Raw genomic sequence first — 24,975 nt, 5'->3', positions numbered from 1 at the left:
GTACACTTACTGAAACTAAACTGAATTAGAAATGAAAATTAAAAAGGAAATAAAAATAAAAACTAATGGACAATACAAAACGATAACTCTGACGTGCGTACACACACGCACGCACAGCATCTTTAGTGCCTCCCTTTCATACTATAACTGTCGATGTTTTGCAACAAGGCACGTCTTTATCCAAATGAAAACCTGTTAAATGCAAAGAAGTGTAAAAGATGAAATTAGAATCAAGTGTGTCTCCATCAAATAAAAACAAAGAACAAAAAAAAAAAAGGCCTGATAAACCAGCACTGGAACATGCATCACACAATGATCATGATTTCACCAAATACTGTTGGTGAAGGTTTGATGAGGTTGGATGTGTGATGCTGAGGGCACTGACATGACGGTGGTCAATGTTCATCATGAGGCCATCATCACAGTTTAACAAGCCTATTGAACAGTAACAACCTTCTACCTTGAATAAGCGGTCTCAAAGGTGGCCCGGCCTGTTTAACTGTTGCGAGGCATGGCATATGGCTAAACATATGGCTGAGTCAATGTTTGTATTACTACTGTACAGGCAGCGGCAGTGAGATCTCTGCAATCTGTCCTGTGCTTTCTGCCAGGAACTAGGTGAGAAAGATCAGCTTTGGCTGGGAAGTGAAAGGTGTGTGTGTGTGTGTGTGTGTGTGTGTGTGTGTTTTGAGTTGAGTGGAGTTGAGTGAGAGAGTGAGTGGTGGTTGAGAGAGTGAATGAGTGAGTGAATAGTTGAGGTGAGGGAGTGAGTGAGTGGTTGAGGTGGGTGAGTGAGTGGTGGTTGAGGTGTGTGAGTGAGTGAGTGGTGGTTGAGGTGAGTGAGTGAGAGTGATGTTGAGGTGAGTGTGAGAGAGATTGAGTAAGTGAGTGAGTGAGTGAGCGAGTGGTGGTTGAGGTAAGTGAGAGTGGTTGAGGTGAGTGAGTGGTGGTTGAGGTGTGTGAGTGAGTGAGTGGTGGTTGAGGTGAGTGAGTGAGTGAGTGGTGGTTGAGGTGAGTGAGTGAGTGAGTGAGTGGTGGTTGAGGTGTGTGAGTGAGTGGTGATTTGAGTGAGTGAGTGGTGGTTGAGGTGAGTGAGAGTGATGGTTGAGGTGAGTGAGTGAGTGAAAGAAAGAGTGAGTGGGTGAGTGGGGGTTGAGGTGAGTGAGTGAGTGAGTGAATGGTTAAGGTGAGTGAGTGGTTGAGGTGAGTGAGTGAGTGAATGGTTGAGTGATTGGTTGAGGTGAGTGAGTGAGTGAGTGAGTGAGTGAGTGAGTGAGTGAGTGAGTGAGTGAGTGAGTGAGTGAGCGAGCGAGTGGTGGTTGAGGTGTGAGTGAGCGAGTGGTGGTTGGGGTGAGTGAACGAGTGAGTGAATGGTTAAGGTGAGTGAGTGAGTGAGTGAGTGAGTGAGTGAGTGAGTGAGTGAGTGAGCCAAGTGATTGGTTGAGGTGTGTGAGTGAGCGAGTGGTGGTTGGGGTGAGTGAACGAGTGAGTGAATGGTTAAGGTGAGTGAGTGAGTGAGCGAGTGATTGGTTGAGGTGTGTGAGTGAGCGAGTGGTGGTTGGGGTGAGTGAATGAATGGTTGAGGTGAGTGAGTGGTGGTTGAGGTGTGTGAGTGAGTGAGTGGTGGTTGAGGTGAATGAGTGAGTGAGTGGTGTGGTTGAGGTAAGTGAGTGAGTGGTTGAGGTGTGTGAGTGAGTGAGAGAGAGAGAGAGAGAGAGAGAGAGAGAGAGAGAGAGAGAGAGAGAGAGAGAGAGAGAGAGAGAGAGAGAGAGAGAGGGAAAGAACACTATAAAAGAGAAAGGGCACTGCAGTTCTTTGGTCACATTGACCCTGGCTGGGGGATTTCTGCAGCGGTTTTCCCCAGGGAAAAGCGCAGTTTCCAGCCTGGCTATTGGCCAAGCCCCCATGGAGTCGATCATAGTCTGTAATGCGGGATTTATACCATTACGTCGTGGCAATTTATACCCGAGCGTTCACCCATTACGTCCTTGCGGCCCCCCCTTACGTCCACCGCAAGGGCCTGACGTGTGCCTCCCCGAAATCCTAGACGCACGTCGAGGCGACGTAGCCCGAGCGCAGCAGCATTGGTTGTGATTGGTCCACTAACCACATCCGCTGGAGGCCGCTTTTCCGGTTTCTGCTCGAGAAACACCGCCATTTTTAAACGTCTTCGAGTCAGCTGGTTGGTTTTGTAGCGCATTGTTTGAGTTGTATTCAGTGTAGAGTTTTATCTTCTGCGTTTTTCGCACATTCTTTCATTCAGCTATCAAGTCGATAGAATCCAGAGTGTAGAATGAACAACTTGGAAGAGCGTCTGGCGGAGGAAGTTCGCAAGCACGCAAACCTGTACGAGGTGTCCGCGAGAAATGATAAGGACCATCAGATGTCCACCAACTCGTGGGAGCGGATCTCTCGGAACACCGGGTTGTCGGTCGATGAATGCAAGCTGAAGTGGAAGAATCTGAGGGACCGGTTCGCACGTGTGGAAAAAATCAATGGCGACCAGCAGCGGTGATGCAGGCGGCAAGAAAGTCCCTCTAATCTACCATATGCTCTCCTGGATGGGACCGCATATCAAACACCGGGCCACCTCATCGAATTTTGAATTGCATCTCGACACGTAAACCCCACGCAGAACCATCACGGTCTCATGACGGCGTCCAAGCAACGGCGTGGTTCTTACGTGGCCATCACGTGATCACCACGGACGACCATAAAACAAGCTTAAGAGTTGTGGTGTGTGGGAGAGATGTTGAGACTGCATTTGTAACTCCGTGTGCGCCCATGTGCACGTAGATCGTGGTTGTGTGTCTTTGTGTGAATGTGTCACTGATATAACTAACAGTTTATGAAGCTTTGAGTATTGTAGGGTTACCGGGTCAAACTACTGTGTGTATTTGTGTGTTTTTGTGTGTGTGTGTGTGTGTGTGTGTGTGTGTGTGTGTGTGTGTGTGTGTGCGTGCGCGCCCTGTGTACATGTGAGAAATAACCATCCTCTGCCACCCTCAGAGGCTCAGGGTTTAGTGATGATGACCTGGTGTGACAGGGGACACTGTTTGTGTGTGTGTGTGTGTGTGTGTGTGAGCGAGAGAGAGAGAGAGAGAGAGAGAGAGAGAGAGAGAGAAAGAGGTCTGTGTGTGTGTGAGAGATGTGTGTGCGTGAGAGAGAGAGATAGGTGTGTGTGTGAGAGAGAGAGCGATACTTATTTCCTGTCATCCTCAAAAGCGCTTGATGGTGACCTGTTATGACAGAGAACACCATACGTGTGTGAGAGAGAGGGGGTATGGGAGGCGGGTGGGGGAGGGAGGTGAGGGAGCTGGCTAGAGACTCAGGCTGACAGACACAAACACTGATCTCATCAGACAAGGGCCATTTGTCATCCTTTCAGCGGGACAGATATTAGATGTTTGTCGGCCGAACAGCCCTTTTCAAGGATATGGTTTATCACCAGTGGGGAGATTTCTCAGTCCTGGCCACGGTTACCTTTCTGCAAAACCACCAGACACGCCAATATCGACTTCTGAACATTAGCAAGATTTTTTTGGAGCAATAAACCCCAACTTTTACACAGAAATAACGTATTTGGTTTCAATCTGAGAGCATGATCAGCGTTAGAAATGGGGGGAAAAACCTATAACAACTCTGACCAACATGTTAGAAGAAAATACAGTGATCAACATCCTCAGGGAGCAAAACAAGACAATGAGTTAAAATGACTGATTTGCTGATTGAGTACCACCCCTTTTAGGTAGATAAATCCTGTCTATATGAAGTTGGATTTCTCCTTTTTGGGTTAAAAGTTTCACTTGGTTTACAAGCTGGAACTCTGTGTGTAATACGTCAGTATGGCGGTGGTGGAGGACAAAAATCCTTGTGTAGCAGAAAAATCGGAGACCACTGATCTTGGTAGCCGATATCAGCGGATCTGAAAGTTTCTTTGGTTGAGTCATGGGGAACCAGCAGGGCAGTTTACATGTCTTCCACTTAACCGCTATTAGACTTGTTTTTAGCTTCTGCAACAGTTTATGGCATCATCTGATGGCTGCCAGCTGTTTTTACACCCATTAATTTGTTAAGACATTTTTCAAAAGAAAAAAAAAAGATGGCAAACAGATAGGATGCTCTGGGACAGTCTGGGTGATGAAGGTTTTCCTCTCGAGTCAAAAGAATTTATGAATAGGTCAATTTTACGTGGCCCCGATGTACACTGCACACCTAACTTTTGAAGCGAGATGCAGCAGCAGATGTTTGGAATGGACTCACTGATCATTGTTTTGTTTGTGGATTGAAACAGTGTGCTGCTCAATACTGTTCCATTCATTCAGCAACTGAAGAGCTTTGTATTGGACTTATTTCAGTTAACACAATAGGACTCCATATAAGGTTCTTTTGTGTTTTTTAACAAGTTCTGCAAAAAGTGCAAGGAATTTTTCATTTCGGTCGTATAGCACAACATCCCTTGCTTACTCCTTTTTAGCCTGCTCGTTAAAGAAGGCCAACATGCCCCACCCCTCTTTGTCCTTTTAGTGGGTGTCTGGGAGCAGGTGAAGGGCACGGACTCCTCCTCACTGTCTGTGCCAGGCAGGAGGGAATTTTTTTCTTCTTCTCCTGTTTCTCTCCAATTGTATCCAGCCAATTACCCCACTCTCCCGAGCCGTCCCGGTCACTGCTCCACCCACTCTGCTGATCCAGTAGCATGATCCTCTGACATGCTACGCCCCCCTGGCAAAACTCCTCACTGTCGGGTGAAAAGAAGCGGCTGGGGACTCCACATGTATCGGAGGAGGCATGTGGTAGCCTGCAGCCCTCATCGGATCTGCAGTGGGGGTGGAACAGCCACCGGGACCACTCGGAAGAGTGGGGTAATTGGTCGGCTGGGTACAATTGGGGAGTAAAGGGGGGGGGGGTACTGTACAGTCTCTGTTATAGGGCAGTTATCTGTTCTTCCCCCCCTTATCTCATGTCTCACATCCCACCAAGGCCATTTCCCCAATTACTGTGTCCAGACTTGCTGCACTCAGTGAGTTTCCCACACATTCCTCTGCTATCAACCAACAGTTCACAATACGCCTTTATGTGTTCACATGGAGCAGACACCTTATAAGACTACCTTTGTTCTGTTACACGTGGACTTTAAGCATCTATCTAAGCAATGTAAAATAAAGTTAAACATGGTCATACATGGTCAAAGATTAAAAGCAAGCAAGCGTCATGTATGAATCGCTCTCACACACTCCTAATTGACAATTCAATGCTTTGGATGACAAATGAGGAGAAAAAGAAGCCATAACAGAGGCTTCATTTAGCCATTTAATCTCAGTAGATGATCTCTGATAGGCTTATTGTCGCATCAAATCAACCCTTCATCTCTCTTAGTGAGGTTCCTTCCATTATTCCCACCATTAAAGCATAAATCATAACCTCCAGGCAGGGATGTGATGGAGGCTATACCAGCTAAATACCATTATCCCACCTTTTAATCTGTGTAAACGAGTTGATGCACATTTTAAGACAGAAATCTTAAAGGTTATAGATCTTTATGAAATAAATCTGTAGCATAGACAAGGCTCCAGCTGCCCATGATTTTTTTTTTATAGGTTGCACCGGTGCAGGTATACAAAAATGCAAATACCAACACTACATATAATGTTGTTATCTCATTTTCTTGATACAATGCAGTCTACGGGCAAAGCAGGTAATTTTGGCAGACACAATTTTGCATCGTTTCAGAGACACAAAGAAGACTGCCTGGTATTCTGGCTACTAATGTAGTGTTATATCGCTGCAACATAAATAGAGAAAAAATGTTGGAAGTTGTGGTTATTTCCCTTTTTGTGCATAAAGCAGTGGATTTCTATGTACAAATGATATGAACCCATGCCCAAATAAATGATGTCCAAACAAATCTGTCTGGTTATTGTAATCTTTATTTACAAGTTCCTCCTTTTGTTTCTTTAATTAAGATATGACCAGACATTATAAAATGTGTGTGTGTGTGTGTGTGTGTGTGTGTGTGTGTGTGTGTGTGTGTGTGTGTGTGTGTGTGTGTGTGTGTGTGTGTGTGTGTGTGTGTGTTCCAGATGAGACGTGTGTGGCCAACGTGTGGGACTCAAAGGACCGCGGAGTGAACGGCACCCAGAAAGGACAGATCGTCTGGAGACTGGAGGCGGGACCCTACTTCATGGAGTGTGTGTGTTTGTGTCAATCTCCCTCTCTCTCGCCTTTGTCTGTGCTGTTGTTTTTTGTTTATTTTAATCCAATCTCATTTCTTTTAGTCTTTATTTCTCCTGCTCTCCTGTCTTCCCTAGCTTCTCTCTTTTACTACCCCACTTTTACTTGTTTTCTTTTACTTGTCTCTCTCGTGCTCTCTCTCTATATCTTCTTGTGAAGACCTGTTTGAATCCACATCATGGAATATGTAGGACTTTTGGGGGACTTTTTTGAGTGGCCCTCATTTTAAAGAGCCCCCCCACACACACACACATATGTAAGAACTGGGTTATAGTCAAGAGGTTAAAGGATAGCATCAACATTGCTCTTTAATTGATCAGCTCTGTAATAATATCAGATGCAGTTAAACCTCTTTATATCCTTTTAAATACAGTTTAAATACAGTTTCTGTTTTACAACAAACTAAGTACACTTTGAAAGTAAGGCACTTGGGGTAGGATTAAGGTGTTCAGGAATGCATGCATTGTAAGTCAATCAAAATAACCGTAAGTCTCTGTGTGTTAGGGTTTCTGATATTACTTCCTTCATCTACTACTATTTTCAGCTGTTCCCATTAGGGGTCGCCACAGCGGATCATACGTTTCCATCTCTTCCTGTCCTCTGCATCTTCCTCCGTCATGCCAGCCACCTGCATGTCCTCCCTCACCACATCCATAAACCTCCTCTTTGGCCTTCCCCTTCCTCTTCCCTGGCAGCTCCATATTCAGCATCCTTCTCCCAATATTCTGAGTATTTCTCCTCCACACATGTCCAAACCATCTCTATCTCGCCTCTCTTGCTTTGTCTCCAAACCATCCAACCTGATCTGTCCCTCTATTATACTCATTCCTAATCGTGTCCTTCATCACTCCCAATGAAAATCGTAGCATCTTCAATTCTGCCAGCTTCGCCTCCTGACTTTTCGTCAATGCCACCGTCTCCAAGCTATACAACATAGCTGGTCTCACTGCCATCTTGTAAACCTTCCCTTTAGCTCTTGCTGGTACCCTTCTGTCAAATATCACTCAAGACACTCTTCTCCACCCACTCCATTCTGCCTGCAACATGCCCATTGAAGTACGCTCCAATAACCACTCTCTCCTCCTTGGGTACCTTCTCCATCGCTTCATCCAACTCACTCCAGGATTCTTCTTTCTCTTCCATCTCGCATCCAACTTGCGGGGCATATGCACTGATAACATTCATCATCACACCTTCGATTTCATGCTCATCACTGTCCAACACGCTCTTCATCTCCAACACACTTGACATATTCTTCCTTAAGAATTACCCCTACCCCATTTCTCCTCCCATCCGCACTATGGTAGAAGAGTTTGAACCCTCCTCCGATGCTCCTTGCCTTATTCCCCTTCCACCTGGTCTCTTGCACACACAGTATATCTACCTTCCTTTTCTCCATCATATCAGCCAGCCCTCTCCCTTTACCAGTCATAGTGCCAACATTCAAAGTTCTGACTCTCACCTCCACGCTCCTACCCTTTGTCCTCTCCCGCTGCCTCTAGACATGCCTTCCCCCCCTCCTTCGCCCAACAGTAGCATGGCTTCCATCGGCACCCTGATGGCCAACAGTATCGGTGGCGGTCGTTGGTAACCCGGGCCTCGAGCGATCTGGTTTATGATCTGATTGACGATCCACATATTTGATTTGGCAAAGGTTTTACGCCAGATGCTCTCCCTGACGCAACCCTCCCCATTTATCCGGGCTTGGAACCGGCACTAAGAATGCACTGGCTTGTGCATCCTCAGTGGCTGGGTTATATTACTTCCTTAATGAGTAATTATTTTCAGATTTTTTTTCCTGATTTTTCTCGTATTTATCAAACATGCTCGACAGACATGTTATTGGAGAGATAGATTGCTGAGGCTTACGTGTGTGTGTGTGTGTGTGTGTGTGTGTGTGTGTGTGTGTGTGTGTGTGTGTGTGTGTGTGTGTGTGTGTGTGTGTGTGTGTGTGTGTGTGTGTGTGCTGTCCACAGCGGAGACTAAAATCTGTTTTAAGTACTACCATGGTGTCAGTGGCGCGTTAAGAGCAACCACCCCCTGCATCACTGTTAAGAACCCAGGAGTACCGGTGAGTGTGTTTGTGTTTGTGTGTGTGTGTGTGTATGTGCGCATGTCTGTATCTCTATCTGCTGTCTCTCTCTCATTCTATCTCGCCGACATTGGCAGTCATTCTTCCTCCACATCACTTTCAATTTCCTCTTTCCAGTCTCCTTCCCCTCTTCTCTGTCTCTCTTATCCAAGCTGCTCTGAGCAGCTGATGTTTTCTGATATGAAACCGTCAAATCCATAATCCTTCCATCTGATTGGCTGCCAGCTGTTGCCTTCCCCTCCCAGTGATCTTGTCAGATTAGCGCACAGATCACCACATCCCCCCTGTGCTGGCACACCCCATCCAAGAAGATAAGTGAAATACACGTAGCAGCAGCCAGATCACAACACATTGCTTCAAGAAGGGGATGTGATGCAAGGTCAATAGCATCCATTCATTGAAACAAGTGCTTTGTTGGCAGGGTTTCCATGCAGGGGTGGAAAAATGTGTTGCCTCAACAACAGGACAACAACGAGAATTTGAGGGTTGATTCGATGCACATCTTCTCTGGTCTTGCTGGTATTCTCTCTGTCTTTTGATTCTTTTCTCCCCCTCTGCTTTTCCTTCTTTCCTGTCTTCTTCATCCTTGTCCTTTTCTCTCATTGCTCCTCAGTTCATGGCTGAATGTTAAAGGCACATTATTTGAGGACAAACATTTGTCAACTTGCACATCTCTGTCTCCTCTCTCTTTTTCGTTCTCCTTACTGTTTCTCCCCCTCTCAGGCCTCTTCTCCTCTTCAGTTTCCCTGTTTGCCACCCCCTTCTCTCTCTGTCTGTCTGTCTCCATTGTCGTCCCACTGAACAGAAATCACTGCTCAGTTTGTACAGTTAAGTAAGACAAAGAGAGATATAATGTAACAGCAAGCTCTTAGTTGGCTTTTGGCAGCTGATGATATGTACTTATCACAAAAAGTAAGGAAATTTGTGTTTGGTAGATTATTTCTTTGTTGTAACAATGCTTCTTAGCAATAGATCTTATACCGTTGGAAAGCCTGTTTATTTCCCTTTTAAATGGTGCCACATTTTTAAGGAACATGCATTTGTGGGATGAGCAGCAGAGCTGAGTATGTGGGTTGCACCCATGAAGAATTCGCCAAATTTTCCCTGCCAATGCCAAACAGCTTATTTTGCTGTTGCTATTGACTCTTGTTTTGAGCTTCTGGTACCCCAGGTGCTGACAATCAGGTGCCTGATATAACATTTATTGCCCAGAAGCATTGTTACAACAAAGAAATAATCTACCAAATACAAATTTCCTTACTTTTTGTGCTAAGTTTATATATATCCCCAGGGTGGAAGTGAGCTCACTTTACACCCAGGCCCATGAGTCTCATACAGTAAGTGACTCCCACAGTTCATACTCCTTTTCCATTGGTTATTTCCTGATTAGGTGGGTGGCCAGGGCCATGCAGATGACCAATCAGGGACCGAGCACTGTCGGAAACTGGTCAGCTTCACTCTATCAGGTGGGAGGATGTATTTGAAAGAGTCATTGATTTCCATTTGTATTTCTGCTACTGTATGTGTGCCCTGTGATGGTCTGGCGGCCTGTCCAGGGTATCTCCCCGCCTGCCGCCCAATGACTGCTGGAATAGGCTCCAGAATCCCCGCGACCCTGAGAGCAGGATAAACGGTTAAGATAATGGATGGATGGATACTGTATGTGTATGCAAACAATATGGAAAAAGATTACATTCGAACCACAGGCCAACACATATTATTTAATGTGGTGTTTTTTTCCTCTTTCAGATATCCGGGCGATAGGCTTAAAAAAAGGAATGTTCTTTAACCCTGACCCCTACCTAAAGATGTCCATCCAGCCAGGGAAGAGGAGCGGCTTCCCCAAGTTCACCCACCACGGCCAGGAGAGACGGTCCTCTATCATAGCTAATACCACCAACCCCGTTTGGCATGGAGAGGTCTGCAGCTCACACACACTGTCATTGAAACACAAAGAGTGAAATAAGCAATTTATTTTTTCTTAACACAGTATCTGTCTCTCTTTTATTTCTCTGTCCTCAATCTGTTTGCTCCCATCTCTCTCTGTAGAAGTACACTTTCGTAGCTCTGATGACAGATGTGATGGAGATAGAAGTGAAGGATAAGTTTGCCAAGAGCCGGCCAATCATCAAGCGGTTTTTGGGTCAGCTGACAATTCCGGTACAGCGACTTCTAGAAGGGCCAACAGCTGAGTGAGTACACACAACCGTGTACATACTGGACAGAGTCAACATTTTTTTGGTTTTGTTTTATTCAAATTACAAACAACTCAGGCCTGATTTGTCCTTGAAAGGTGCATGTTTTCCCCCCCTAATATTTCTCTTCAGGGAGTAAACTCACAAGTATTACATGTTGTCTGGATTTGGCATTTTTCTGATTTGACTTAGGGGGGAAAAAAGAGAACAAGAACAGATTGAGAGGAAATGTGAATGGTTGATGTTAAATGGCCATTCACTTAAAACGAATGCTGCTGTATGTAGTGAAGGGAGATGGACCTCTTGCAAAACTCTAAAATGTAACATGCTATTAAAGATTTCAGCCACAGACAGAAAATGCAAGAGGAAGATGGACCGCTTGCTCTCTGTAGGCTGGAAGAAAAAAAATGGACCTTCACCACTTTACCATGGTCACTGAACATGATTCAAACAATACTGATCAATATTTATCATGCGTCTCGTTGCTACAGCTTTGATTTGTTATTGATTTACAAAAGACGATACACCATGGTCTGTTTTTCATGTGTGCGTTTGCGCATAGATGCTTGTGTACTTGCATAGTGTTTCCATATATCTGTCTGGTTTTTTTTGTAGCTGATGTGTGTGTGTGTGTGTGTGTGTGTGTTGATGAATGTCGGTGATAACATAATGTAATAAGAGTGTCATGCAACCTCGTTATGGCTCGTTTATTTAAATAGATAAATTAGATATTTGTGTGTGTGTGTGTTAATGTGAACAGGGACCAGCCTGTTGGCTACAGTCTGTGTCGGCGTCTACCCACGGATCATGTCAGCGGTCAGCTGCTTTTCAGAGTGGCCATCACCTCGACTGGACATGAAGGTGTGTTAGAATGTGTGTGTGTCCATTTGTCTGTGCCTGTTGACGTGCTTAAGTGTGTGTCTGTGCATGTGTGTACATGTGTATACACAAAACTCTGTGTGTGTGTGTGTGTGTGTGTGTGTGTGTGTGTGTGTGTGTGTGTGTGTGTGTGTGTGTGTGTGTGTTTGGTGTACAGACCACACCAGCAAGGAACAATGTGACAAAACCACAGGATGGAAAAATATTCTATTGTTTGCCGATAATGAAGTATATATTAAAACGACAAAGCTGAGGTATCTCCTCAGACTTCTAGCCTGTCAGAACTGCTCTGAATGTGGCTGTAATCATGATTTCACTAAGGAAACTTTTTTTTCCTCCAATATATTTATTGAGGTTTTAATGGTATAGAATGAACATACATTGAATAACTAAACATTTACATTGACACAACCACGCACAAAAATAAATAGATAAAAGAAAATAAAGTAGTCATGAAAAAAGGGCAGAGAGTTTATATTTGGAAGTATTTCCACTATACAATGATGTAAGGTAAATATGGCCCTTCGATCCATCCTTCACTTCAGGTAGTTTTTGTATTTGTATTTTCCAAAAAGTCAATGAAAGGGGTCCAAATCTGAGCGAAGTTCTTCCCCTTTCCCTTTCCCTTTAGTCTTATATGTCAGTTTCTCCAGACCAAGACAAGTTGACAGTTCTTTTATCCATCTATTTAGTGATGGAGAAGTTGTACTCTTCCAGTAAAATGCAATCACTGTTTTGGCCTGAAGAAGTCCAAAGTCAACCAAAGAAACATGTTAATATGAAATGTAAAGTTGTGAACCTGAATGGAAAGTTCTTTACAGTCTGTAATGGAATACACCACCATGGCTGTATAGAGGACTGTGACAGAATGAGTGCTCAACTGATAAGAAGAAACATGACATGTCTCGCCATCGAGTCAACATTGTGTATTTGTTTGAGAAATGGAGACAACACAAAGCCTCAAAAGGAAGTGAAGGCAGTATGGCAAGGGCTGATTTTCTCAGTTGCAAGAAATAAATGATACATACATCTGTTGTATGTGTTAATTGCAGCTTGTACCTTTAAGGTTGAATAATTGAGCATGATAATAAAGAGATAATGCCCTAGAAAGCAGATCAAGCGAAATATATTTTTAAGTTTCTTTAGTTAATCCTCTTTTGTTTTTGATGATGCAGTCTTGCCCACCGACAGATTTTTTTTATTGTTTATTTTTTGCTCAAAAACAGCTCAAAACTTTGACGTTTGCTCACTATTTTAATGGAAACAAGTTAAATGTCAGAAGGATGACAACACATTGAGGCAACCTCTTAGAGAGAGTAGGGAGGAGGATTTGTACAATGGTCAATGTTAATTATATAGTTAGCTGTAAGGGCCGAAAATAGATTTTTATTTGAAAGTGAGTTCTCGTATCTGAAAAAGTCAAGTCAATTTTATTTGTATTAGCCCAGTATCACAAATTTAAAATTTGCCTCAGTGGGCTTTGCAACAGATAAAGCACGCTTGTGTTTCAATAAACACTCATGCCAAGATAGGTAAAAAACTTCCAATTTGATTTTCGCCATTTACGTCCAAATCTCCTGGAACCATTCCCCAATCCTCTGTGAATAGTACACATGGCCATTGTAACTCTAATTAATGGCAATTTGCATTTGAAACCGATCGCTGGTTTCGGTCGTTATGCAACCGCGCTGTTAATGAGGTTGGGGATACCTGCAGTCAGCTGAGTTTCTCCCACTAAACGTTGTGTCCAGATGAACTGATTCAGCTTTCTGGGATTTCCTTACCTGGATTGTTGAGCATGCATCAAGACATTTTGACTCATTTCGGTGAGGATTGCTTTAAACTTGTACGAGCGAATGGCGCATAAAATGGCAGATTACAGGAACCATCTGAGATTTAGCCTCAGGTGCAGACAGAGCGGGATTATACCTAATGAAATCTTCTGTCAAGGGCCACTGAGCTAGCCATATCCTGCAGAAGGCACAGAGCCAGCTGTTGAACAAACGGTTGATACAAACTGATTTTGCCATCCATGCTTTGAAATGCAAAGAGGAGCAGATCCAACAGAGACTTAATTGTATCTAGATGAGACCACTTTCCAACATGTGATTGAGTTCATAGGGAAGGCTCATCTCCATGGAAAGTCGGAAACCAGGCAGCAAAAGAAGTTCGACCTACTTGCTGCACGCCAGAGACAATGGGAGACAATGGACGGTGCCCTCAACAGCAGACAGAGAGACAGATCCCAGACACACACCAGTGATGTGGACAAGTGGGTGAAGAATCTGTCTTAGAGACAACTCACCCAGGCGGAGAAAGACATCCTTGCTAAGGGGCTGAATTTTGCTGTCACGCCGAGACAAATCCCACGAGTGGAACTGATCACAAATACAAAATCAGCGATCCGTAACAACATCACGGACCCAGAAGTGGAGCAACTGCGGACAAAAGTTTCAGCCTGCCTAAGCAATGCGAAGCCACCGCCGTCCAATTGTTAGCAGAGACAAGAGGAATGCACTCACAACTTTCAGTAAGGACAGTAACATTATCATCATCCTTCCGGTGGACAAAGGCAGATGCAGTGTTGCATATGAAACCGGTCACTGGTTCCAGTCATTATTCAACTGTGCTGTTTATAAGGTTGGGGATACCTGCAGTCAGCTGAAACTGACAAAATCACTTAGATAAGTGATGAAACATTTCTCTCAATAAACTTTGTGTCCAGATGAACTGATTCAAGTTTCTGGAATTTAGATTCAAGTTTAGAGGTTAAATTGAAAATAGACTTAAATATTAAGGCGACACCCCCTCCTTGTTTAAGAGTGGGGTAATTGGCCAGGTACAGTTAGGTAGAAAAAGGGGGAGGGGGAGAAAAGATTGTTGTAATTCACACATTTAGGAGAGGGTAGCTTGGGAGCAATACAGCAGGGAAGAGAAAGGGTCTCAATGTTATAGACTAAGTTGTCAGTCTGATAATCTATACTATGAGAAAGTCCCGGACTACACATATTAACTAAACTAGTTGACTCCACATCCACACTAGGTTTAAACTTAGTTTGCTCCCTAATCACCTGCAATCTGCTGAATGATAAGTCCCTAGTGTCAAACTAAACGTAGACAGCTATCTATATTGCTAGACAAAAGAGCGGCGCCATCCCCAGTAGGGTGAATGCTGTCCGCTTTCAGCAGGTAAGGGCAGCCCCGGAAGGCCAGTTATCAACAAAGCCGACTCCCTGCTCATTACAGTAACCAGCCAGCCAGCGGTTCATTGAGGTGAGCCTACTGTACATCTCACCCCTCACGGGTAAGGGACCAAAAACAATCGGTTGTCGACACTTCTTTCCGGCCAACTTAAGCGTCCTGTCTAAGCGAGCTTTTGTGATCTCTGATTGCTTCATCCTAGCATTATTGGTGCCGACATGAATAACAACGTTGCTGAAAGTAGTGGTGCTATGTCTGTGAATGTTCTCATTCATCTCGGTCATGGTTATCCAATGGAGTTGAAAGAGCCACGCATATCTATGGCTCTGTTAGCGACGGGCATTGGTAAACATCTGATCACAAAGAGCCACGCATATCAATAGCTCTGACAACGACTCCTAGAGGATAAATACTGAGTCTCATCACCAGCCAGTCAGACTAGCTTGGTCTAATCAGAAAGGCATGAACTGAGGAAGCCTCTTGGATGAGAGGCGAAACGTCTTCACGGATATATACCAAGTCCAGTTGCACTTGATTCAACTCCTGTGGATAGTGGTGCTATGTGCTTGGGTTCTGTGATTCTCCCTCCGTGATGCCAGCACCCTAAGATTATCCTCTATGTCGGAGACTCTGGCCCCGAGTAAACAGTGAACCAAGGCTGGTGACGCTAATGTAAAATTGCGGGTAATGGAGTCTCCTATCACTAGCGTGCGTTGCTTTACTCTGTTGGCAGGAGCAGGAGAGGCACGCTGGCCAGTAGGACTACCAACAGGGCTGGTGAGCACCATAAACCAGTTTGCTGTCAGGAGAGGTGACTGCAGACCAGGCCACATGACCGGGGGCTTCCTCTTGCGAGCCTTCCCACGCTGGCAAACAGAGACAAACTTGCCCCATCTGTCGACGAGGCTGAGCTAGTGCTAACAATAGCAGGTCTACTGTCAGGCCTGGGGCTAAGACTGTCTGGAGTGCCCATCATGTCTAATGTAATCCTAGCCAAAAGAAGCTTCTCTAACTCACGGACACGTCTTTCTAGTAGAGACAATCTATTTGTAACTGCAGAACAGTCACCACACCATCGTTTTCAAGATGTTGCTTGGACTGCAAATGTTGATGATACAGCCAGTCATTGGCCGTATCACCAACAATGACGAGATGGCCTACAGAGACAAGATTGAGCACCTCACATCATGGTGTACTACCAACAATCTTGTCCTTAATGTGCAGAAGAGGAAGGAGCTGATTGTGGACTTCAGGAGGTCTAGAAGCTGCAGCCACTCCCCCATACACATCAATGGGGTGGAAGTAGAGCGTGTTTCCAGCTTTAAATTCCTTGGAGTCCACATCAGCGAGGACCTTTCGTGGACATTCAACACCCAGGCCCTTGTGAAAAAGGCCCAACAACGCCTGCATTTCCTGAGGAGGCTGAGGAGCGCCCGTCTACCCCCCAAAATTCTCACCAACTTCTACCACTGCACCATAGAGAGCATCCTGACCATCTGCATCTCAGTGTGGTACGGCAACTGCACCTCAGTAGACCAGAAAGCTCTGCAGCGGATCGTCAAGGCGGCCCAGCATATCACCGGTACCCAGCTCCTAGCCATAAAAGACATTTATCACAAACGCTGCCTTTGAAGGGGTCTGAGCATCAGCAGAGATCCCACCCACCCCAACCATGGACTGTTCTCCCCCCTGTGCTCTGGGAGGCACTACAGGAGCCTCAGAGCCAGCACTACCAGGCTCAAAAACAGCTTCTTTCCACAAGCTGTTGCCCACCTGAACCTGGCTACCCACTGAATGTCTGTAGATATTTTTAAATATTTTGTACTCCAGCTCTTTTTTTTTAACTTATTTTAGCTTTTGGTCTTCATGTGTGTATATCTTATACTGTGTTTGCTGTGTTTGTCTATGTCTGTCTTGCACTGTTTGGTGAAGCCACAGCCCTCATTTCATTTTTAACATGTGCCTGCACATTGTTTTTAATGACAATAAAATTGGATTGAATTGAATTGAATAAACCTAACTGCTAAGCTAGGCAAAGCTCGAAGCTAGTAAACAGACGAGGAATGAAAAGCTGCTCACTAACACAAAAGGCGTCTGAGAAAGAAAACTAGAGAATCTAGTGATAATTGAACTAAGCACAGAAAATAGAGGAATCAAGTGGGACAAATGAAGAGGTTAGAGCAGAATATAGAGAAAAAGAAAGCATAAGAGAAGAGTAGTTATCGCTCTCACAAAGCTGGAAACATCTGACTGTGATGTCACAGTATGAACCAGAAGAGGTTGATAAGTGTCATTTAATTAATCTCTTTGTCTCTTTTTACTCCCAACCATATCCCTTCATACTCCCCCTCTTCAGAGGCCTCGCCTGAAACAGTAGGCACCATTTTAGGCGGCGCAGTGAATGGGGACCTGGGCAGTCCCTCTGACGATGAAGACCTTCCTCACCCTTCCTCATCCTCCCGTGCCACACATGGGTCCCCCACTGGCTCTGACGAGGGCTCCCTGCTGGTCAACGGCGCTTGTTACTACGGGGACGACAGCGTGTGGCGAGAGCCTGGGCCAATGGGAGGTGAGGTTTTGGATCCTGCGGTCCTTGGTGTCCGCAGCCACAGACAGGTATCGCTCAATGACTACCTGGATGCCATCGAGGCCCCCAGGAGCCCCATAGACCGGATTGCGGTGGGCCCCTTGCCAAAGCTCCGCTCCAGCTTCCCGACGGACACACGGCTCAGTGCCATGTTGCACATCGACTCTGATGAGGAGGAGGAGACAGCGGGGGGACAGCATGGTGACCAGGCACAGCAAGCGAAGCCCCAACAGCCAATCACAGAGTTAACCAATGATGCACAGACACCCACCACAAGTTGGGCAAGCTTTGAGTCCAGACAAGGAGGTGAGGCTTGTAGAAGAACGGGGCAGGGGGCTAATGGTGACGCTGACTCTGGGACTGGGGTGAAGCCTGGACCCGAAGCCAATGCAGAGGTAATGACGTCAAGCGGCAATAATGTTATGGATGGAGCTGAAGTCCAGCTGGAGGCTGGTGCTGAAGCGGCAGCCGGAGGTGAATCTGAAGCTGAAGCTTTGGGAGGCTCTGAGATAGAGACTGAGGCAGGGGTTGAGCTGGCGGTGGGAGGGGCGGGTTTAACAGGAGCATCAGCTGATGAATCACAGGAGTCACATGTGGCTGCGACTACAGCCAAAATCGAAATCTCCACAAACTCCTGCTCATCCCAAACCCCAGGGGCAGAGACTGGTGCAATGATTCACCCAGAGAGGCAAGAACCGCAAGAGGGCTGTGCACGGGAATGTGGTTCCCAGGACCAGAATGAGACTGCTACAAACCAGGAAGTAACCTGCACTTCTCTACTCACCGCTTCTCAACTTTTATTTAATCAGGTGAGCAGTCTTAGGTTACAAGACCAGAAGCTAGATCTCTTAAGCAAGGGCACTAGATGGGAAAGCAAGCTAGACATACTAGATTTGAATGGTATATTATAATGAGTGTGAAGAATGAGTAACACGATATTCATTGATGAAAAATTGATAACTATGATAACTTGGGTTATGTGTTCAGTAACCGACGTTACTATGAGAAAAGATGCTCAGTATTAATGTTCATTGTGGCCTATGTACATTGCCAGACTAAAAACATTTATATCCATCTATTGTAAAATCTCTTTATATGATTAAGTAATTACAGCTAAATGTACACAGTTACAACATGAAAATTTATCCAAAACTGTTTTTTCCACAGATGGAGACCATACAAGAAGTGGCGCCCAAGGCAGAGGAGGAGGAAGGGGTGGAGTCATCAAGCTGCGAGGTAAATGAGCCAATAGCAGCAGCTGCTCCCACCAATAGCAGCGTAGCAGACCAAGGGGGAGGGGCTTTTGGAACCAGCGTTGATGAAGTTGGTAAGTGGTAAAAGTGGCACATGCACGTGTGTTTGTGAGTGTGCAAATTTCCCAAATGTAATCGCGAATAACAACGTTTTGAGCATTCAAAAGCCACCCTGTCTTTCTGTGTTACTTGAAGTTTCAGATGTCCCTCGCTGATATATTTTGCTTATTATGCGGGTGACCAGAAGCTAAAGTCTCCTGTGTGTGTTATAAGACTCTGGTACAGTGGAAAATACATAACTGGTGTTGGGAAATACAATAAGAATTTTCTTTTTAGATACAAAGTGGTTTTGGGACACAGGGAATGATATTGTCTAAGTCTGTCTCTCTGCACTGCACCAGCAAACAGCTAATAAAGCTCTTTCAATTTCAGGAGCAAGACCTGGGAGGAGGAAAGGGGAGGGGGAACGGCAGCAGGGCCAGGTGGGGGAGGAAGAGGAGGAGGAGGGAGGGGAGGTCTGGAGGAGGAGACGTTCAATGCAAGCTTCTGGGGGCATGTTCCAGAGCCAGGAAGAAGGCGGAGCCAGAGACACGGTTCTTCAGAGCAGGGCAGGACCAGAGAGAGAGGCAGGTAAGACACGCCAGAGAGGATGTTATGTTTCATGTTTTAGAATGAGAGGTTTTGTTTTATGTGTTTTAAGAAAGTTCATTCAACTCAATGAAACACCACTGAAGGAAGGTGTCTTGATAACCTCAATGATGTGCTAGCATGCACAGGCTCAACCCTTTAATAGCTCATTTATGTAATTCAATAAATTACGTTATGTGTGGAATAGGCCGCTTCATTCATGACAGCATAAGCTGATGTCCTCTATGTTAACCACTGACAGGTCAGATCAACATGGGTTCAGGACAAGGTTTAATACATTTGTCAGTTGCCTGAGTTGGTCTTCTATGTCGACTCTTTCCTATCTTTGTCCACGAGCGTGGTCTTTCAAATTGAGAGCGTGACTTATTGATTTCACATTCAGGTTTTGGAATACTTTCCCTCAAAACCCTGCCCTCGCACTCAAATAGCCCTGCTTGTGCTTAGATTTGCTCTGCTTCTGCTCAAACCGTTTGCTTGCACTCAGATATATTGTTACCAATAGAATGCCAGATCTAGTGTTGCCCAGTGGAAGGATCCCTGCCTCGTAGCAGATGCGTTTGCTTTACTTCTTAGAGCGTCTCTTACAGGCAGTTACTATGTCTTTAACCAGATTCATCCACTCCACCCCCCCGCCCCCCAAGGCTTTATTATATGTACATCCCTTGCTTTCTTTACAACTTTTGGAATAAAAGGACAATTTATCCATCCATCCATTATCCAAGCCGCTTATCCCAACTGGCGTTGCGAAGATACTGGAGCCTATCCCAGCAGTCATTGGGCAGCAGACGGGGAGACACCCTGGACAGGCTGTCAGGCCATCACAGGGCTGACACACACACACACACACACACACATTCACACCTAGGGACAATTTAGTACAGCCGATTCACCTGACCTACATGTCTTTGGACTGTGGGAGGAAACCGGAGCACCTGGAGGAAACCCACACAGACACGGGGAGAACATGCAAACTCCACAGAGAAAGGACCTGGGACGCACCATGTTTGTGGCACAAGAATAGATCCGTGATACTTTGAGCAGAAGCAGAGCAAATCGAAGTGCAAGCAGGGGCTATTTGAGTTCAAGGGCAGGGTTTTGAGGGAAAGCATTACAAAATCTGAACGTGAAATCAATAAGTCATGCTCTCAATTCAAAAGACCACGCTCTTGGATGAAGATAGAAAAGAGTCACCATAGTCTCTAAGGTAATTGTTCTCTCTGGAATATGGCACACGTGTTGTAACGTCACAGGCTGTGTATTACTAAATGGGAGCTGGCCCTTAAACATGGATAAGCCAGGTTGGCAAGTCCCCATGTTGGCAAGTATCTGGCATGCATTTAGTAATAAACTAAATGCATGCCAGATTTTGACTTGGCTTTGCTTTCTGACTTTTCTTTGGAGGGTGGAAACTAAAAATAGAGTATATAAACCTACGTGTTCCTTCTATGATAAAATAATGTATAATAATATAATAATGTATATAATAATGTATCTGAGCTATGCCTAATAGAGCGAGGGAAGTTTTAGTTGTGTTACTGACAGAGAAGTATTGACTTTGTGAACCTCGGGTGGCGTGGTGGTCTATTCCGCTGCCTACCAACACGGGAATCGCTGGTTCGAATCCCCGTTTTACCTCCGGCTTGGTCAGGCGTCCCTACAGACACAATTGACTGTGTCTCCGGTTGGAAGCCAGATGTGGGTGTGTGTCCTGGTTGCTGCATTAGGACCTCCTTTGGTCGGTCGGGGCGCCTGTTTGGGGGGGAGGGGGAACTGGGGGGAATAGTGTGATCCTCCCACACACTACGTCCCCCCTGGCAAAACTCCTCACTGTCAAGTGAAAAGAAGCGGCTGGCGACTCCGCATGTATCGGAGGAGGCATGTGGTAGTCTGCAGCCCCCCCCCAGGTTGGCAGAGAGGGTGGAGCAGCGACAGGGATGGCTCAGAAGAGTGGGATAATTAGCCAAGTACAACTGGGGAGAAAAAGAAGGGGGGGGGATCTTTAAAAAAAATGTTTTTTTTTTTTTCACACAATTTGAGCCGTATTGTTATTCCAAGGAAAGCATGTCTGTATGTCGCGGCCACAATTATGCAGTGGGACTTTCCATAAATTTTACAGGCTCTCATTTTACTTCTTCACTTTTTGATGATTCCTAATGGATCCTTTCAGAGTAAAAATCATAAAGCTGAAATAAACCTTGTTATAATTAACTGGATCGGCAATACATATCGAGCATACTGTATTTTAGATCCCATCTAAGAGCCAACATACTGTTGCAACTTCTGGGTCATAATCTTTCCATGTCAGAGAATTGACCTCTCAGGTGTTTTTTGATAAAGACTCGACTGTTATTCAAGGTGTGGGCTGTAACTGGGTCAATGAAACAGCCCAAAAGAGCGGCAGAGTTGCAACTGGGAACACCGCTGCCTAGACAGTGTGTGTGCGTGTGAGAGATTGGGGGTGGGGGTGGGGGCTTAGTGGAAGGTGAATTTTGAGCCACGGGGTCTGACCTTGGCTTTAGCAGATTACAACGTTTAGGAGATTTGTGTGACACCAGAGAGTTAAGCGTTTTGGGGAGAAAATATTCGCCAGGGCAGAGATCATTCTACTGTAAAATTGGTGACACTTCCTGGAAGTGAATTATGTAGCATGGCTGGAATCAGGCAGACAGACAGAGAAATACAGGTGTTAGAGAGGTAAGATTCAATCAACAAAGGGAATGATGGATGAGATAATATACGTTTTTAAGGATAAACTTTAAGGGTGCTTGTGAGTATAGAGAGTAAACAAGAGCTACAGATAGAGGTGATGGGCGTTCGGGTGGCATAGTGGTCTATTCTGTTGGCTAACAACACAGGGAACACCAGTTCGAATCCCCGTGTTACCTCCAGCTTGGTCTGGCGTCCGTACAGACACAATTGGCCGTGTCTGCAGGTGGGAAGCCAGATGTGGGTATGTGTCCTGGTTGCTGCACCAGCGCCTCCTCTGGTCGGTTGGAGCGCCTGTTCGGGGGGGAGGGGGGACTGGGGGGAATAGCATGATCCCATACGCTACATCCCCCTGGTGAAACTCCTCACTGTCAGGTGAAAAGAAGCGGCTGGTGATTCCACATGTATCGGAGGAGGCATGTGGTAGTCTGCAGCCCTCCCCGGATCGGCAGAGGGGGTGGAGCAGCGACCGGGATAGCTCAGAGAGCGGTGATTGGCCAGGTACAATTGAGGAAGAAAGGGAGGAAAAAGCAAAGGAAAAAAAAACGAGATCGAGGTGATAGACATATAGGCAGACTGATGAGACTATAAATTACTATAAATTAGATCTTTAAAAGTCTTTAAACCTTTTAAAAGCTTGAGTATTTTAATAAAGATGCATTCCTAATGTGTGTGTATGTGTGTGTTTGTGTGTGTGTGTGTGTGTGTGTATGTGCCACAGCCCAGGTCAACGGCCACCAGTCTGTCCGCTCCCTGCCATCTGTCCGCCATGACATCAGCCGGTACCAGAGAGTGGATGAGCCTCTGCCTCCTAGTGAGTGTGTGTTCGCTGCCATGAACAAGTGAATATTCCATCGATCAATACAGCTGTTGTACAAGTTCTTCTTTCTTCATGTGTCATACACTGGCACTTCGGCAGCTGCATATTTTCTACAAATAAAACAATGTAAAGAAAAGCTCACAGGAATAGTTCAGATTTTTTAAGTTCAATCCCTACTTTACACTTGCCGCTCACGTAATACATAGGTAAGTTTCATTTGCAGTCATCCATCCTTTTCTTCATACTGGACATGCAGCTCCAGCTTGCGATTTAGAGTCCAATGCAATTAATGGGGGACAAATCCACAGCCCTCATTCAGTCTATCTTAGTGACTTTTGAGAAGTCATGTTAAAAATGTGCAGTTGTATTCAGTGTTCCTGCTGCGTTACCTCCTTCAACACAGCCCACAAGTGATTATCAGCAGGAGTCACTCTGCCACAGCAAAGCAAACACTAAGAGAGAATTCCACAATAAAAACCACTGTAATTTTATTTACATGACCTCTTCAAATCAGTATGATAGACTGTTGTAGCATCATGTTCGCTTTGGCTGAAAAGTTGTGGGGGGTTTTTGCACTGAACTACAGTTGTGGATTTTTTCTCCATTAACGGCATTGACCTCTAGATGGCAGGCTGGAGCCGCAGAGCCAGTATGAATAAACGAATGAATGAATGTGACAGTGAACCTTACCTATGTACAACACAAGTGATGAGTATAAAATAGGGATAAAATGCAATAAAGCTCAGCTATTCCTTTAATGCATTTTATTTATTTAATGGCGCCTTTCATGACACACAAGGTCACCATACATCAAATACAATAAAAAATGCAGTAAAAAAAAACATGAGTACAATGAAACACACAAGCAACAGAGCATAGCAAGCAAGCAAGGAGTTAAATCAAGATGAAGATGATGGCGTTAATGCTGTTAAAATGCAGCTGGGGAAGGGGAGAAATCCCACATTAAACAGACTCTGGTTCAGTGTGGTTATCCTAACTGGGTGTTTGTCAAAGCCAGGAAGATGCCCAAACAGTGCACCAGCCAATCAAAGCAAGGAGAAGGACAACAGCTGGACAACGGGTGGCACGGTGGCCCAGTGGTTAGCGCTGTCGCCTCACAGCAAGAAGGTCCTGTTCGAACCCTGGGGTTGTCCAACCTTGGGGGTCATCCCAGGTCATCCTCTGTGTGGAGTTTGCATATTCTCCCCATGTCCGTGGTGGGTTTTCTCCGGGTGCCCCGGTTTCCCCCACCATCAGAAAGACATGCATGTTAGGGTTAATACTCTGTCTGTGCCCCTGACCGAGGCATGACAAGACTGGAGTTGGTCCCTGGGCGCTGCACGGCGGCTGCCCACTGCTCCTAGCTAGGATGTGTTAAATGCAGAAAAAGAATTGCCCCACGGGAGTTGATAAAATAGTAAAAAAAAAAAAATCATACACTGCAGGGCAAATTGTTGAAAAGAGGAATTAAAGGAAGTTTCGAAAACAATTTCTCTCATAGTGGCACCAGGTGACTTTTTTGTTTTGGTGGCTGTGGGAGAATGACACAATCAGCATTTAGATCAGTTCCTTGAAGCCTTGTTTTCTCTACGCATTTTATCTGCCACCGGGCACAAATCCTCCTGGGAAAGAGGGATTGCTCTACGGCCCACATATAAGTATGGCAATTTTACTTTACCTCATTTGTGCTGCTCTTCTTCAGCAATAGTTTTTTAAACTATGACTTGTAACGGTGATATGCTATGGAGGTGGAAAAAAAGAGTCTCTGTTGTCTTTGTGACAGTTGACATAAAAAATCTTGAAATCTAAAAAGTATTTTGATGCTACTTTGAATAAAAAGTTAGACCTATTTAATGGCTGTATCAGAAACACTTACATTTCTCCTGTTGTCCAGCTCCATAACCCCATTTTGTAGCAACTGTTGAGTCCTTTCCATTTTGTGTTTGTGATTTTATATGACCCTGCAATTTTTTTTGTGTATGTTTATGTATTTTTTGTAAATATGTGTGTTTATGTATACATGCACATGCATAATTACTTTCCTCTGTGGATGTGTGTGTGAACCAGACTGGGAGGCTCGTATTGACAGCCATGGCCGGATCTTCTATGTGGACCATGTGAACAGAACCACCACCTGGCAGCGTCCCACTGCCCCCCCGGCCCCTCAGACCCTCCAGAGGTCCAACTCCATACAGCAGATGGAACAGCTCAACCGCAGGTCAGAAAACAAACACACACAGATGCACACACACACACACACACACACACACATACACATACACAGACACACACACAGGCGCGCTCCAAGATGCATGGACACACAAGTCGTGATGCACATGCACACTCAGCCTTGAGATGCAAGA

At 45.2% G+C, this 24,975-nt stretch overlaps 1 protein-coding gene across 2 annotated transcripts in view; it reads left to right on the top strand.

Annotated features, from left to right (window-relative positions):
- Window positions 1-24,975, top strand: part of LOC130131346 (E3 ubiquitin-protein ligase HECW2-like) — a 59,909-nt gene that overhangs the window by 16,781 nt on the left and 18,153 nt on the right. For both annotated transcript variants that reach the window (XM_056301007.1, XM_056301006.1), the window contains 11 exons: window positions 6,081-6,188; window positions 8,208-8,302; window positions 9,714-9,789; window positions 10,073-10,242; window positions 10,373-10,515; window positions 11,279-11,379; window positions 16,955-17,994; window positions 18,353-18,512; window positions 18,871-19,068; window positions 22,514-22,606; window positions 24,680-24,830. In XM_056301007.1, the coding sequence (XP_056156982.1) occupies window positions 6,081-6,188; window positions 8,208-8,302; window positions 9,714-9,789; window positions 10,073-10,242; window positions 10,373-10,515; window positions 11,279-11,379; window positions 16,955-17,994; window positions 18,353-18,512; window positions 18,871-19,068; window positions 22,514-22,606; window positions 24,680-24,830 (2,335 nt within the window). The remainder of the gene's footprint in view (window positions 1-6,080; window positions 6,189-8,207; window positions 8,303-9,713; window positions 9,790-10,072; window positions 10,243-10,372; window positions 10,516-11,278; window positions 11,380-16,954; window positions 17,995-18,352; window positions 18,513-18,870; window positions 19,069-22,513; window positions 22,607-24,679; window positions 24,831-24,975) is intronic.

This window comes from Lampris incognitus, chromosome 21 (genome assembly GCF_029633865.1).
Source record: "Lampris incognitus isolate fLamInc1 chromosome 21, fLamInc1.hap2, whole genome shotgun sequence".
NCBI classification, from domain to species: Eukaryota; Metazoa; Chordata; class Actinopteri; order Lampriformes; family Lampridae; genus Lampris; species Lampris incognitus.
This window is presented reverse-complemented; position numbering and strand designations above follow the sequence as displayed.